Source organism: Pelodiscus sinensis, chromosome 1 (genome assembly GCF_049634645.1).
Source record: "Pelodiscus sinensis isolate JC-2024 chromosome 1, ASM4963464v1, whole genome shotgun sequence".
NCBI lineage: Eukaryota > Metazoa > Chordata > Testudines > Trionychidae > Pelodiscus > Pelodiscus sinensis.
Genome location: NC_134711.1, coordinates 59527842 through 59544487, shown reverse-complemented (window position 1 = coordinate 59544487; position 16646 = coordinate 59527842). Strand labels below are relative to the sequence as shown.

Genomic DNA, 16646 nt, shown 5'->3' with positions numbered 1-16646 from the left:
GGGGGGAGTATGGGAGAGGCACATGTGTCCCTCTAGGGCTGCCCCTGCCTGGCCGTGCAGCTTGTGGGAGCTAAGGGGTTAACTCCCCTCCTGGCTACAGGCTTCCTACTCACCAAACCCCAGATAATTTAACTTATTTACATATGATTACCTAACTTTTCTCAGTGGAAGCTCAATAATCCCCATAGAATAAAAATGATGTACATCAGGATTAGGAAAGCATCCGTGCTTATCTGAAATTTTCTTTTGAGTAGTAAGTCTCTCCATTACAATGTGTCCATCAACCTGGTAGCCTAACCAGACCTATCAGTCAGTGGTGGCAGGGGAATATCCTTCCCCATGCAGTTCCCTCTGATTGAAACAAATTCTACTGACAAAATTATTCCCATCTACTTGGGTAACTTATAGATCCATAATTATATTTTGAGGAAAATGTACAACAAAATAAGCCTGAATTTGGATATCCATTTACATCTGTATTCTGGATGATAACATTTGTCTTTGAGTGAACTGCATCTGTGGATCTTATTGGCTGAAGAATGGAAGTTTTCAGGTAAGCACAAATACATTTTCTTATTCTTCACTTTGCTATAGTCCCAGATATCTTACAATCAGATTTGTATAACAATGTGCCACTTATCTACGTAGAAAGGTCTGTCCTTTAAATACGGACTGCCAAAAAGAGGTAAATTGCATATCCTCTATCTTCTTTGGGCAATGAGGTATGGAGAAAACTTTTGCCAAAAATATCATTGGCTAAAGACTGCACCACCAATATGTAGAATATGGTGAATGAATTTATTAAAGGATACATGGCCACCTAGCAGACCGAATAACAGGGAACAGATTTTTCTGCCCTGAATTTGTCAATGCTTCTATGGACTTGACTTTGTTGCTTGATAGAAGGAGGAATAATTTACTTCAAGGAGTATTATGACAGTTCACAGAGGTTCAACTAGAACAGTGCTCTGAAGGCTGGAATTAGGTTCTAGCATTCATCAGAGCACCAATTTCAGATTAGGCTTCCTGGGAGTCATTTAAATTGCTGTGCAACAACTGAGAGCATTTGCACTTCAACTCAACACGGTAGATTTGTTCAGGCTAACACATTCAAAGAGTTAGGAAGGCAGGGTAGGTCCCAGTGGCCCAACGGGTAAGGCAACACCCTCCAAAGCCTGAGACTGTGGGTTTGATTCCCAACCCTGATCTTCCCCCCTCCAGCCTCGAGAGCATCCACCACCTTAACATCCTAGATTGGTTCAGGATAACACCTTCAAAGTAAAAAAAAAAAAAAAAAAAAAAGGTATAAAGACTAACAAAACATCTAGATGGTATCATGAGCTTTCGTGGGCAAAACCCACTTCTTCTGATGATACTGAAGAAGTGGGTTTTCCCCATGAAAGCTCATGATACCAACTACATGTTTTGTTAGTCTTTAAGTTGCTCCTATACCAACATTTTCCAAATTATGGGCTGCGAAAATATACCAGGCCTCAGCGTGGCTGTTGGGGTGTTCTGGGCTCCAAGCATGCCTGTGCGGTGCCGCGTCCCCGAGGCCTGGCCCGGGCTGGGCGGAGGATGCAGCTGGGAGTTCCAGCCTCCCAGCGGGCCTGTGCGGCACTGCGACCCCGAGCCCTGGCCTGAACAGACGATGCGGCTGGGAGTTCTGGGTTCCTGGACTGCCCATGTGGTGCCGTGTCCCCAAGCCCTGGGCCGGGATGGATGGAGGATGCAGCGGGGGTTTCTGGATGACGGTGGTCTCCCTGGGTGAGTGGCAGACTGCTTCTTATGGGAATTCAGTGGCTCCTTCAGGGGGCGGGCTCTCTGCAGGGTCAGCACAGAGCTGGGGAGCGCAGGCCACCTGGCAAGGGCAGAGAGAAAGAGCTTCGTCTCCCCGGAAGCATGGGTATTTTCATGCAACCAAGCCTGTGTCATTGGTTTTCTTGTCACGTGATACAGCAGCCTCAGCTTGTTTCTGCACAGTGGGACAACGTGCACGTCCTCTTAGGTTAACTGCTTAAGCTTTCTTCATTTATTTCCAATAACATAACCTCTCATTTTCATCTTCAATATGGATAAATGGCTGAAGAATGTGAATGGAAATACAACTAAAAAATGTTTGAATGATGTGCAGCCTAGTACAAGTGAGAATAAGAAGATAAGAACTCCTTGGACCCGCAATTATTCTGATGAGTATTTGAAATTTGGTTTTATAAGTGGTGATAGTGATAATCACTTGCCATTATGCCTAATCTGTGTCTCAGAACTATCCAACGAGTACATGAAACCATCAACTGAAATGCCACTTGGAATGCAAACATCCAGAATACGCGAGTAAGCCCATAGATTTTTTCATAAATAAGAGAAATGAATTAGCTTTTGCGTAAAAAGCATGAAAAGTGCACTTTCTATGGGCTCTTCAAATGAAAACTTTGTGTTGGCTGCATATGAAGTTTCAAAACTAATAGCCAAGACAGGTTACTCTCATGCTGTTGATGAAAGGTTAATACTTCCTGCATTGAATATTATTACACCCCGTATTTATGGAGCAAAAAAGGGAAATCAGTTGGGTTCTCTGTCTTTATCCAACAATACAGTGAAACGTGGAATTGAAGAAATGGCGAAAAATATTGAAGAAATGCTCATTCATCGAATACAGAAGAGTCATTTTTTTGCATTACAAGTGGATGAAAGAACTGATATAGCTAATGATGCCAATTTGATGTGTTTTGTTAGATATGATTATGAAAGCTCCATTTAAGAAGATCTCTTATTCTGTAAATCACTTCCAACAAGAACAACGGCTGCTGAAATTTTTAAGCTAATCAATGATTTTATTATTCAAAGCAATATTGACTGGAAAAAGTGTGTTGGACTGAGCAGTGATGGGGCTCAAGCAATGATAGGGTCTCACACTGGGCTTGTCCCGCGGATTCGAGCTGTAGCGCCTGACTGTGTATGGGTGCACTGTAGTATTCACAGAGAAGCATTAGCTGTGAAAACTATGCCATCACTTTTGAGTTTCACTCTTCAAGAATGTGTGAAGTTTATAAATTATATAAAATCTCATCCTTTGAATTCCAAAATCTTAACTGCTTTGTGCAACGAATTAGGAAGTGAACATGAGCATCATTAACTACACTGTGAGGTTCGATGGCTGTCGAAAGGAAACATTTTGAAACGACTCTTCGAAATGAAGGATGAAGTTTTATTGTTTTTGGAGCGACACCCTCCATCAGCAAAAGATGTTATATTTACATTTAAAGACAGGTTTCATGAATTTGATTGGTTAACAATGGTGGCTTACTTATGAGACATATTTTGTCTTTTAAATGATTTAAGTTTGAATTTACAAGGCACTAAAAGAAAGGGTTACTCACCTTGTGCAGTAACTTCTGTTCTTCGAGATGTGTGTCCCCGTGGGTGCTCCACTACAGGTGTCGGGCTCGTCCCGGCGCCGCAAACCGGAAACTTTTTCGTAGCAGTAGCCCCCTCCGGAGGACCGCGCGTGCGCAGTGTGTCCCGCGGCGTTCGCGCCTTTTCTGCGTCGCGCGGTCCGACCCGCCAGTTCCTCCTAGCCGGAACATCTGCAAGATACAAGAGAGATCTCCGAAGCAGGGAGGAGGGCGGGTCGTGGAGCACCCACAGGGACACACATCTCGAAGAACAGAAGTTACTGCACAAGGTGAGTAACCCTTTCTTCTTCTTCGAGTGATGTCCCCGTGGGTGCTCCACTACAGGTGAGTATGAAGCAGTCACCCTCGCACTGATTGTGCTTCGGATTTACTTGTGCACGGAGGAAAGGACTGCTTGAGCGACTGCTGTGTCAGCGACCTTGAGACGGTCAAGAGCATAGTGTCTAGCGAAGGTGGATGCGGACGACCATGTCGCTGCCCTGCATATGTCTGTAAGAGATACATTTTTCATAAAAGCCGTGGAGGCAGCCATACTTCTGGTTGAATGCGCTGTTAGCGAACAGGGCAGAGATTTCCCCCTGAGAGTGTAGCAACGGGTGATGCAGTTAACTATATGTTTGGAAATACGTTGGGACGACAGCTGATGACCTTTAGAGCGATCAGCGAGTGATAATAGCAAACGCGGAGACTTCCGGAATGGACGTGTTCTGTCAAGGTAAAATGCCAATGCCCTTCTAATGTCCAGAGTGTGCCAGCGGGCTTCCTCCGGTGTAGCATGCGGTTTGGGGTAGAAAGTAGGGAAGATTATAGGTTCATTGACATGAAAGGACGAGTTGACTTTTGGCAAGAAGGATGGGTGACATCTCAGTGAGACTCCCTGCTGAGTGAACATCGTGTATGGCGGGTCCGCTGAGAGCGCTGCAAGCTCTGAAACTCGCCGAGCTGAGGCTATTGCCAGGAGAAAGGTAACCTTTATCGTGAGAATTTGTAACTCACAAGTCGCAAGTGGTTCAAATGGTGGGCGGGTAAGGGTGTCCAGTACAAGGCCAAGGTCCCATGGCTGCGGGATAGGCTTGTGTGGTGGACAAATATTGGAAATTCCCTTGAGGAATTTCTTCGTAAGTGAATGAGAGAAAACGGAAAAGCTCTCTATGGGAGCGTGAAAAGCCGAAATAGCTGCCAAGTGTACTTTTAGCGAAGCAGCGGCCAATCCTTGGGAGTGTAAATGCAGGACGTAGTCCAGAATACGCTGGATCTGCACATTTAGGGGGTTAATGGCTTGTGGCCGGCACCAGGCTGAGAAGCGACGCCACTTATAGATGTACGATCGTTGGGTGCTGTGTCGTCTGCTTTGCACGAGTACATCCATGACTGCTTGGGAGCAGGTTAACTCTAGGCCCTGGAGCCAGTTAGGAGCCAAGCTGTCAGGTGCAAGCGGTCGACATCCGGGTGGAGAAAGTTGCCGTTTTGTTGTGAGATCAAGTTGTTGATCCTTGGAAGACGTTGAGGTCTGGACACCGACATCTGCATGAGTTGCGTGAGCCAAGTCTGGCGCGGCCAGAAGGGAGCCACGAGGATTACTGTCGCCGAGTCTGATAGTATTTTCTGTATTACCCGCGGTATCAGCGGGATTGGGGGAAAAGCGTAGAGGAGATGGTACGCTCCCCAATTGAGAAGGAAGGCATCCCCCAAGGATTGGTTGTCTATCCCCGCTCTCGAACAGTAAGAGCGGCACTTCCTGTTGTCGCGAGTGGCAAAGAGGTCGATCTCTGGGTAACCCCATGCCCGAAACAGATCGAGGGCTACAGAGTGAAGGAGCTCCCATTCGTGTTGGGAGTGGAATGATCTGCTGAGCGTGTCCGCAATTATATTGGTTTTGCCGGGGAGATAGGAAGCTACGAGCGCGATCCTGTGGCGGATCGCCCAGTTCCACAGGCGCACTGCTTCCGCACACAAAGTCCTGGACCGGGCCCCGCCTTGCCGGTTGATGTAGTAAACCGTGCATATGTTGTCGGTAAGGACTTGTATGGTGGTCCCCTGTATATGTTGGACAAAGTGGCGGCATGCGTTGAAGACTGCCCTGAGCTCCAGGAAGTTTATATGGAGTAGGGATTCCTGATGGGACCACAGTCCCTGAATCCGGTAGTGCAACATGTGCGCCCCCCAGCCTATTAGCGACGCGTCCGTGGTCAATTGAATGGATGGGGGCTGGATCCGGAATGGAACGCCTGCTAGAGTATTGGCAGGTAGAGTCCACCAAACGAGCGATTTCCTGACTCGGGCAGGGATGGTTATGAAAGTGTTGATATTGGTAGTGCCCGGTTTGTAGGCTATGAGGAGCCAATGTTGCAGACATCGCATGCGGAGGCGAGCATGGGCTATGACGTATGTGGTAGAGGCCATGTGGCCCAATAGTTTCAGGCAGGTAAGGTAAGAGACCTTCGGGGCTGTGAGCAAGACGTTCGATAGGTCTCGAATGGTGTCGGCTCTGTCCGTAGGCAGATACGCCATAGCAGTGGTAGAGTCTAGTCTGGCCCCAATGAACACGATGGACTGGGCCGGAGTTAGAGTAGATTTTGGCAGATTGATAATTAGGCCAAGGGTCTCGAAGATGCCTTTTGTAGTGGCAACTGCCATCTCGGCTTGTTCTCTCGAAGGTGCTGACAGGAGGTAGTCGTCGAGATAAGGGAAGATGGTGATCCCCGCTCGACGGAGGTATGCCGCTATGACTGCCATGGTCTTTGAAAATACTCTCGGAGCTGCGGATAGGCCGAAGGGAAGTACCGCATATTGGTAGTGGTCGTCTCCGACGGTGAATCGCAGAAATCTCCTGTGAGCTGGATGGATAGGAATGTGGAAGTATGCGTCCTGCAGGTCGAGAGACGCGAACCAATCCCCCTTTTGTAGTGTTGGAATGATGGAACCCAGAGTAACCATCTTGAATCTGTATCTTCGCAGGTAGCGGTTGAGACCGCGAAGGTCTAGTATCGGCCTCCATCCCCCCGACTTTTTCTCTGTGAGGAAGTATCGGGAATAGAACCCCCTGCGATGGAATTCGGGAGGAACTATTTCCACTGCACCTATGGTAAGTAGGTGTACTACTTCCTGTCGTAACAGATTTTCGTGGGAGGGGTCCCTGAAAAGGGGTGGGGAGGGAGGGTTGGTGGGAGGCAAGGTGGAGAACGGAATGGTGAGTCCTGAGGTTACAATCTCCCTGACCCAGCGGTCTGTGGTGATGGCAAACCAACGAAGGGAGTATGGATACAGACGGCGGTTGAAGAGTTTGGTTACTCTCGCGTTGGGTTCTAGCTGAGGGATGGCTCGCAGACTCTCGATCAGTATGTCAAACTTGCTGTCTAGATTGTTGCTGGTTGTTGGCCTTGTTAGGTTGCTGGCGGCGACGTTGGGGGCGCTGCCTCTGTCTATGCTGGTCGTATGGCCTAAATCGTTGGTTGGTATAGTAGGAAGCCGAAGAAGGAGGCGGCCTCTGCCTGTTATATGGCCAGGCTCTCCTGCGCCTGAAGGGCGGGGTGTACATCCCTAGAGTTCTTAACGTATTTCTAGAGTCTTTTCCTGAGTGAAACACTTGGTCTGTGTTTTGAGCGAACAGGGATGCTCGGTCAAATGGGAGGTCCTCCACCTTAGGGTGTAGATCCTTTGGCACGGAAGCCAGGTGGAGCCAAGAGTCTCGTCGCATGACGATGGACGTCGCGGTAGTGCGGGAGGCCGAGTCCGCGATATCGAGGGATATCTGGAGCGCATTACGGGCCACTGTGTACCCCTCTTGTACTATGGCCTTCAGTACCTCCCTTTGGGAATGTGGGAGATGCTGTATGAGCGGCACTAACTTCGAATAGTTGTCGAAGTCGTGGTTGGCAAGATGGGCAGAGTAGTTTGCCATCCTCAATGTGGCCGTAGCAGATGAATAGACCTTTCTGCCTAGCAAATCCAAGCGTTTGGCCTCTTTGTCCGCGATAGAATTTCTCGCCTGCGCGGATCTCGCCTTTTGCTGTGCTGCGTCAACCACGATAGAGTTCGGAACAGGATGGGTAAAGAGAAACTCTGCATCCTTGGCGTCGATAAAATATTTCCTGTCCGTGCGTTTGTTGGTAGGAGGCATAGACGCCGGAGTTTGCCAGATGTCATTGGCTACCTCCAATATCGCGGCATCGAAAGGAAGAGCTAGCTTGGATTTACTAGAATGTTGTAAATTTCTGAGCAGCGGGTGGTGTTTTGGAGGCGCCCCCGAGGTGCGTAAGTTTTGTGAATCCGCTACCCGTGTAAAAAGCTCATGGAACTGCTTATAATCATCTGCTAGAGGGGGTTCGTCGTTAAACACCGCATCATCAGGAGAAGAGGAAGCGACATCTGTCGGGGAGGCCACTGACTGGTGTTCCGCCACTGGTGACTGAGTGGTATCGTCCTGTGGGACCGAAGTCGTGGACGCATCTCCCGTAGGCGCTGGTGGGCGTTGAGCCGGTGGAATAGAGCCTTGGGTCGTTGGCGAATATATTTGCTGTCGGCTCGGAGACAAGGGTGAGCGCCTCGATATTGATCGTGAACGCTCCGAATGCGGTGAGCGGTGACGAGACGCACGATGAGAGTATTGTGGAGAATAGGACAGAGTGCTCCTATGACGATAATAGCGGGAGCGGGTAGGTGATCGAGGGGAACGAGAACGGTACGAGTAACGGTACGGCGATCTGGAGTAGTATGATCGGTGATAGTGAGGCGGTGTGATGGACCTTCTCGGGGATCTATAGTAGCGGCGTGCAGGAGAGTACTCGTGATAGTGGCTCCGCCGTCTTTGAGGTGAAATCGAAGGTCCAGGCGAGAAGGCTGCCCTGTCCGAACCTGGAGAAGGGGTACGAGGGTGGTGTGTTTTCCTCTGTGCCTTCGTCGGTACCGCTCTAGAAGTATGGGGGACCGGGCTATCTGGGATCGAGATAAGTGAGGCCCCATCAGAGATTTCCCCTGGAAGGCATGGTGATTGAGGCGCAGGAGGTGAGGAAGGCGGAAGCACTCCTTGTCCCGACACCTGAGGGTGTAAGGTCGTCGGATCCGGTGCCGAAACGGGAGACTGAGACGGCTGCTCCACTCCCAGCGATCGGTCGGTGCGGTGCGGTGCCGACGCGCCCTGAGGATGAGGAGTGGCTGCGTCGCTAGGCTTTGGATGGGATCTGGGTGCCGAGTGTTTCCTCGGTGCCGTGTCCGGTGCCTTAGGCTGTTGCGGCTTAGGCTTCGGTGCCTGTTTAGGCTTCGGTGCCGGGCCGGCCACCGGTGCCGTCTTAGTCGGGGCACGGTCATGCGCCGACGGTGCCGATTGCCTCGGTGCCGAGGACCGCACCGAATCCGGCTGCGGTGCCGCTCGGAGGCTCGGTGCCGCTGATGATGGTGCCGACTCCGGACGGGTTGGCGGGGCCGATGCCACAGAGAGTGCAGGGCTCGGCGCCGATGTGCTACGGGCTTTGGAAGGCTTTTCCATCGCCTGTGGGTGGCCCGACGCGGCTCTCGAGTCTGCCGCACTTAGGCTCCTGGACGAAGCGGAGGCCTTTTCTTTGGTCTTGTGCGTACCCTCGGTCTCTCGCTCTGTTGACGTCGGCGGCTGAAGAGCCTTGTTGAAGAGGAGCATTTTAAGGCGCATCTCTCTGTCACGCCTCGTGCGCGCCGTTAGCTTGGCGCAATGGCCACACTTCTGAGGGATATGGCCCTCCCCTAGGCAGCGACTGCAGCGGGAGTGGCCATCCGACACCGGCATAGCCTCGCCGCATGATGCGCACTTCTTGAACCCGGGAGAACCGGGCATGGTTCGCTGTGCGGGTGTAACCCCCGGGATTAAAACAGGGGGTTGAAGTAACAGGGGTGTTTTTTTTTTTTTTTTTTTTTTAAACAATTAACCAATCTAACTAACTAACGATATAACACTGACTAACACTATGTTGGGAAGGGGCTAACTGGGAAACAACTGAACATATATCTGATTTTTTTAACTAAACGATTCCTCCTCAGGAGAGGAGCGTGTTCCAGATCCGTCTGCGGCCGTGGACGGTTAGGAGGAACTGGCGGGTCGGACCGCGCGACGCAGAAAAGGCGCGAACGCCGCGGGACACACTGCGCACGCGCGGTCCTCCGGAGGGGGCTACTGCTACGAAAAAGTTTCCGGTTTGCGGCGCCGGGACGAGCCCGACACCTGTAGTGGAGCACCCACGGGGACATCACTCGAAGAAGAATTAATATTTTCAAAGTTCACAAAAAAGTTGAGGAAACAATTAAAAAACTTCATTTATGGGCATAGCGAGTTAACAAGAGAAACTTTAAGTCTTTTCGTACTTTAACTGAATTACAAGAAAAATATGCTGAAACTAATATCTCCGATGCGATTTCTGCAGCAATCCAAGAACACCTCTTGGGGCTAACATCAAGTTTAAATGAATATTTTCCTCCAATTGACTCCAGTAAAATGTGGATTAAGAACCCGTTTACTGTTGACACTGAAAATGAAGAAATACTACAACTGAGTGCATCAGAAGTGGATTCGTTAATTGAACTTTCCTGTGACTCTGCCTTAAAAGAGAACTTTGATAAACTCTCCTTGATTGATTTTTGGTTGAGCTGTAGAAATGAATATTCACATTTATCTGAGAAAGCAGTCAAATTCTTAATGCCTTTCGTCATGACATATAAGTGTGAAACTAGTTTCTCATTTTTGGTTTTCTTCAAAAATAAATATAGAAATAGATTGAATGTTGAACTAGATTTGAGGATAAAACTTTCTTCTTTTGCTCCTGACAAAGTTGATATGTGATGAAAAACAAGATCACCCTTCCCATTAGTTCTCTTTTTAATTACTTAAAAGCTATAAAGTGCACACAAATGACTTACATTCAACTCATTCAATTATAAATAAACTTTACAACTGTTAAAATTCTACTGATTAAATTGTAATTAAGATTTATGTTATGTACGGTTATTATTGTGAATAAATAATACACAGTGAAAATGTATTCATTTTTCATTCTTTTTTTAATATGCATTTATATTTTTGGGCAGCAAAAAAACAGTACAAAAAAAATGGGTTCCAACTAAAGTAAAAAGTTTGGGAAACTCTGGTCTAGCCAGCTTTCTATCACCCCTGCCTCTACGATGGGTAAAATCAGGGCATGGACCCTAAGGAGGTATTCTAGGGGCGTTCCTATTCGTATATGAACGCCTCTGGGTGGCAGGTGTGTGTAGGCCCAAGGACTATAATATGGCTCTCGTGTGCTTCAGGCCATGGAACTGCTGGTCAGTTTGCTCAGAGAAGAGCAATGTGCCTTCGAAAGGGAGGTCCTGCAAGGTGTTTTGGACTTCTAGAGGCACTCTGGAGACCTGGAGCCACGACGCAGGACCACTCCAGTGGCCATGACTTGAGAAGCCACATCAGCCACATCAAGTGCTGCTTGTAGTGCCATTCAAGAAATTACTCTCCCCCCCTCCTGAAGGGCCTTATACTCTGCACAGGAGTCTCTGAGGAGCAAGTCTGTAAACTTGTCCATTGACGCCCAGGTGTTGTAGGAGTATCTGGACAGAAAAACTTGTTGGTTGGCAATTCGGTATTGGATGCCCCCAGATGTGTAGACTTTTCTGCCCAGTAAGTCGGTCTTTTTAGCCTCCCTGTTCTTAGGGGTGGCCACGGGCTGTTCCTGCCTCTCCCTCTGGTTGACTGCCTGAACTACTAAAGAACTCGGGGGAGGGTTGGAGAAGAGGTGTTCATTACCCTCTTGAGGGTCAAAATACCTCCGTTCCGCATGCTTATCAGTGGGTGGGTTGGATGCCGGGGTTTGCCGCAAGGCTGCTGAGTTCTTGGCTACTGTCTTGTTGATCGGCAACGCCACGCTGGAGGGAGTGTCTGCGAGCAAGATGTCGACAGTTGGGTCCGAGTCCTCAGAGACCTTGTCTGTCTGGACTCTGAGACTTTGGGCCATGCGGTGAAAGAGGTCTTGGTGGGTCCTGGCATCCATGGAGGGCATGAAGGGAGCAGAGATGGCCAGAGCCTCGTCTGGGGAGGACGACAATGACCCCTTTTCCATATTGCCCACGGGGGAATCTGTACGGCCTGGATCGTCCAAAGTGGCCACGGAGGGGGGGGAGGAGAGGTTGGCTCACCAGAGCCACGCTCTCCCCTGCGCCTGGGGACAACTGGTCCGGAGGTAGCGAGTGGGCCGACGTGGGGGACTGGACCAAAGGAGTCGCTGATGGAGGGACTCATGGACCTGACGTGACAGAAGCCGGTCTAGGAGGGTTCATATCCTGGCCCTGATGGTAAGCCCAGGGGGTCCAAAAAGGCCACTGTCCGGGTGGCTGGGGTGGCCACATCTGCTGGACCATCGGTACAGGAATCGGCTGAGCCCACTGTTGTTGGTACCGATGTGGAGAAGTACAGTGCCAGGAGCGGTGCCGTGAATGGAACCAAGAGCCTCGTAAAGACCATGCAGAGTCCGTGTCGGAGGAATACTCCAACGCGGACCATGGCGGTGCCGAGGCCGATGTTGATTGTCCTGTGGTGTGCCAAGACATGGCTTCTGGCTTGCCATGGTGCCGAGGAGGAGGCATGGCCAAGACGAGGTCCCTCACAGTAGGTGTCACTGTGCTGGGGGCCGGTAGCGGTGCCTGTCGGGTAATCCGTGTCGCGTCCTGGTCCGGATCCAGTGTCAATGCCACTGGTGTGACAGTAGCCAGTGCCAGGGGAGGTGTGCCACATGGCTAGGGCTCGACAAATTATACAATCTACTCGCCTGTGGTGAGTAGATTTCAGTCACGCGCCCCATTCATTCGTGGCGCATGTATGTGCAATGCGTCTCTTGCGCATGTGCAGTACAGGGCTGGGGAGCAGTTTTCACCGCCGTTTATCAAGCCCTGCACATAGCTGTGCCACACCTCGTGCATTGTTTCACCAGGCACCCTGGTGGGGAGCGGTACCGGGCAATCCCGTGCTGTCTTGAGGGTACCAGAGTGGGCGGAGGGGAGGGAGAAGAGTCTATAAGGACCCTTGCTGCCTCCAAAGCCTCTGGGTGATCCTCTGAAGGACTCACATCCCTCCGGTGGGAGGAGTAGTCACCCGGCCTCAAAGGTCCGGGCTCCAGACTGGCTGACGCTGCGTGCCTCACTGTAGAGCGCACGGAGAGCCTGGACTGACCCCTATTAGGCCTCTTCTTCCGTATCAGTACTGGCGATTGGGAGCAACATCTGGCCCTGTGCAGTACCGGGGAGGCACAGTGCGCAGAGCTGTCATGCACCCAGTGTTGGAGCTTGCTGCTGAGTCCGGTGCTGGTGCCGGCTGGAGTGCCGCCTCCATCAGGAGCACCTTGAGCCACAACTTGCATTCTCGTTTGGTTCTGGGCTTAAATGCCTTATAAATCTTGCACGCATCTGTAATGTGCGATTCTACCAGGCACTTAAAACTCGATGAGTATGGATCACCATATAGCATAGAGCATAGACTTGTTGCACTTCTTGCAGGGCTTAAAGCCTTGCAGGCCAGGCATGCCCTGCCATGGGCACACGGCATGTCACGGCAGGGTAAAAAGCAAACTACAAATGAAAGTCTTTAACTAAATTAACAGGTACTTAACAAAAGTTTGCTAACAAAGGAGAAGAACAGTGAAAAGAACGACTCAAAGACGAGTCGAGGGTTGTTCCAACAACCTTCACAGTGGTAAGAAGGAACTGAGTGGGTGAGGGGGCCAAGAAGGGGTATATATGGGCCGATATTGCAGCGCCACTCCAGGGGGCTCCCTGCCGGCCCTAAGGGTACTGCTGAGGGAAAAGTCTCCGACGGCAAGTGCATGCTGCACGCACACACCTATATTGGAATGCACATGAGCAATCACTCAGAAGAATGTACATTTCAAAGCAGGCACCCACGTGCAGCCCGGAGTCAGCATCAATTAACCACATTTTTAACATCCCTAATAGGCAGCGAGAGGAGGGGGGGAAGCAACTACTCTTCGGTCCGATAAGCTTATGCTTATCGGATGGAGGACTATTCACTTACCGCCGTGTCTGCATACAGAAGTGAGAAGTGTAAATCTACTTTTCTGATTACTGCTCTACTACCCCCAGCTAATCACAGTTTCCCATTGTAGAACCGAGACAGATGAGAAGAGAAAGTTACTTGACTTGTGTAATAACAATGGCTCTTCAAGATGTGTCCCACTGTTAGTGCTCCACCAGAGGCATATCTGCACCCTTGCGCCTCTAATGAGAGATTTTAAGTAACAGTGTTGGTTCAGCTAGCACATGTGCTGTCCCTCCCAAGTGGTCTGCCTCAAGACTATCCAGCAATGCACAGGTGAACCCCCTCCCTCCCCTCTCCCAGTTCTTCCTCTGCTTCAGAGCTCCATATTGAGAACTCCAAAGTAGAGGGAGAAGGGTTTGGATAGCCTTTGAGACAGTATTCAGGAGCCTCTGGATGTTTCCACAAACAAAATGAAGGGCTAAGAGGATTTCCTAAAGTCATTAATCCTGTCCAAATAGAATGCTAGTGTGATTCTAACATGTAGTATATGCAGAATCACTTCTCTGTTGTTGTGATGTGGGTTTGTGGGGAAAAGACAGGGAGCTGGATCTGCTGGCTCATATGGAAAGTGGAAGCAACTTTAGGGAAAAATTGGGAAGTGAGCTTACAAGTGATTTTGTCTTAAAAAAACCCCCATGAAATACCACAAATTCTCATCAATGCCACGACGTCTATGTACCTAGCTGAGGTGATGGCAATTAGAAAAACTGTCCTCATGGATAGGAGTCAGAGTAAGTTGCAATGAGTTCAACGGGAGGCCTAGACACCTCTAAGAAGTAAGTTAAGATTCCAGGTTGGCGTGAGTAGTGCCACACGCAGGAAGAGATTTCCAATGCCTTAAGGAAGCTACATCAGTAGATGAAAACTAACTTTGCAGCGGAAAGCCATTAGTAACATAAAGGGTACCTTAAGGAAGCAGAGTGAGAGCTTTGACTTTTTGAGGTTTATCACATAAGTCTAAAATCAGAGGAAGGAAGGGCATGAATGAGTCTGTGTATTTAGAATTACACCAAATTTGGAATCATTTCCTTTTTTGTAGGTAAGAATGTCAAGTGGTTGACTTCCACCTGTGTAGCATCACAGACATATGAGCGGCTGCAAATACCTCAGAAGGAGAAGTAAAGTAGAAAGGAAAAAAGTCTCCCCAAAGACAAAATGTGTCCTGGGAAACAACTGGGAATTTGACAATTTGGGCCAAACTTCTGATAGCCAGAAATTTTAACTGAAGTTTTCTATTTCCCTTAGAAAAGCGCTACAGCTCAGGAAGTGGGGATAGGGAGTGTCCTGGCTAACACAGAAAAGTAAGTTAAAACTGCAATGAATGTCATGTATCAGGACATTCCCCTGTTGACAGAGACTGACATGTCTCATCCTACTGCCAAGTACAAACAGAATGACCTAACCCAGGGGTGGTCAACCTGTTACAGACGAAGAGCCAAAATAGTGGTGGATACAGTGCAAAGAGTCAAGGGAAATAAGCTGTTGAGAAAAACAAAACAAAAAACCGCTGCCCCTTTAAAAGCCGCGTGGGGCCCAAGCAGGCTTCTGTCCGCCGCAGTGTCGGATCTCACTGCGCCAAGAGGCGCCCTGCCCAGACAAAGAAAATAAGGTCAGAATAGGGGACCGTGAGAAGAGCCGCGGGTGCTGCAATTTTTCCTTTAAAGAGCCGCATGCGGCTCGCGAGCCGAAGATTGGCCACCCCATACCTAACCTTTGCAACATGCTTTTAGACCATAACACAACCAGAAATAAAGGCATATAGAGAAATCTGAACAACACTACACTTTTCTGGGTTCAAACTAGTTTCTCACTTTCACAAGAAATACATTTATACTGAGAATTGTATCAAATAAGCAAATCTCATATGCACAAATAATTTGTTAACTATTTTAAGAAATTATTATGACATTATTTGAAATAAAAAAATGCAGACAAGCTTTTACCAGTTTGGGTTATTGCAGTTGATGTGTTTCCTGTGCTTGGTACAAGAAACAGCGACTGAATGAATGATCCCAGTGCATTTACAATATCACGGAAAACCTTGGTAGAGTGCGGTTTCATATCATAGGACTGACAAAAGGACCTGTAAAATGTTTTAAAATATTTTTGAGCATATAGTCAATGAATTAATGAGTAAAAAGTACATTGTTAAAGCCACCTATTTAAATTAGCATGCAGGTATGGTATGGGCAATGCTTATATGTTGAGCTTATAACATTTTTAAATTTTGGAAAAAAAACTCAAGTTTCAAAGCACTGAATTGAGGCAGGGAACCTCCGGTCCATGGGCCACATAAGTTTCATTAGCATTAGCCACTGGCAGGCTGCCAGACAGTATGTTTACCTGAATGCCACAGGCACAGTGCCTCAGCTCCTTGTGGCCATGGTTCCCTTTCTTGGCAAATCAGACCTACCAGAAGTGGTGGCCTAGCCCATGCGACTTCCTGCTGCTCCTATTAGCTGTGAACAGCTGTGAGCAGCTATTTCTGCAGACGCTCAGGTGAACAAATCGCCTGGCAGCCCACCATCAGCTAACCCTGACAAACCATGTGCGGTCAGCAGAGGTTCTCCACTCCTGCATTAAACCAAACAAGTCTATTAATAATGACTTGATGCCCAACGGTCAATAAACATTCCCCTGTACTTCAACAACACTTCATCCTGCAAATTGTATTGCTTTTAAGTACCTAAAAACTTAGCACAAGTATTTTAAACCTTTTTTTTTTTGCTACAAATATATTTTCAATTAATACATAAAGTAAAATATGGCATAAATATTACCTTAACAACTGAGGCTGCACACAAAGCCTGTGGATAGATTCCACTGCAACAGCTCTTAGCCACTGTGGTTTGTCTGCGTCCAGAAACTTCACTAGCAGTGACAGAAAGATCTCACATTCTGTTACCTGAAAGAAATGGGCTATAGTCATAAAAAGAAAAAAAAAATGTACAGCCGGTCCCCAAGTTGTGAACGGTCGAGTTATGACTGTTTGCATTTACGACCAAAGCTCCCATGGAGCAGTCGTAAAGGCGGTCCCCGAGTTACGAATGCAACCCACGCTTACGAACAGCGCGGTCGCTATGTAACACAATGGGGTCCAAGTTACGAACAGATCGAGTTACAGCCAAGTGTTTTCTCCGTAACTCATTCGTAATTCGGGGAAAGACTGTATT

At 48.6% G+C, this 16646-nt stretch overlaps 1 protein-coding gene across 6 annotated transcripts in view; it reads right to left on the bottom strand.

Moving 5' to 3' along the window:
* Positions 1-16646, bottom strand: part of MON2 (MON2 regulator of endosome-to-Golgi trafficking) — a 166470-nt gene that overhangs the window by 103400 nt on the left and 46424 nt on the right. For all 6 annotated transcript variants that reach the window (XM_075930840.1, XM_075930828.1, XM_075930836.1 and 3 more), the window contains 2 exons: positions 16254-16378; positions 15417-15556 (listed from right to left, as the gene is read on the bottom strand). In XM_075930840.1, the coding sequence (XP_075786955.1) occupies positions 15417-15556; positions 16254-16378 (265 nt within the window). The remainder of the gene's footprint in view (positions 1-15416; positions 15557-16253; positions 16379-16646) is intronic.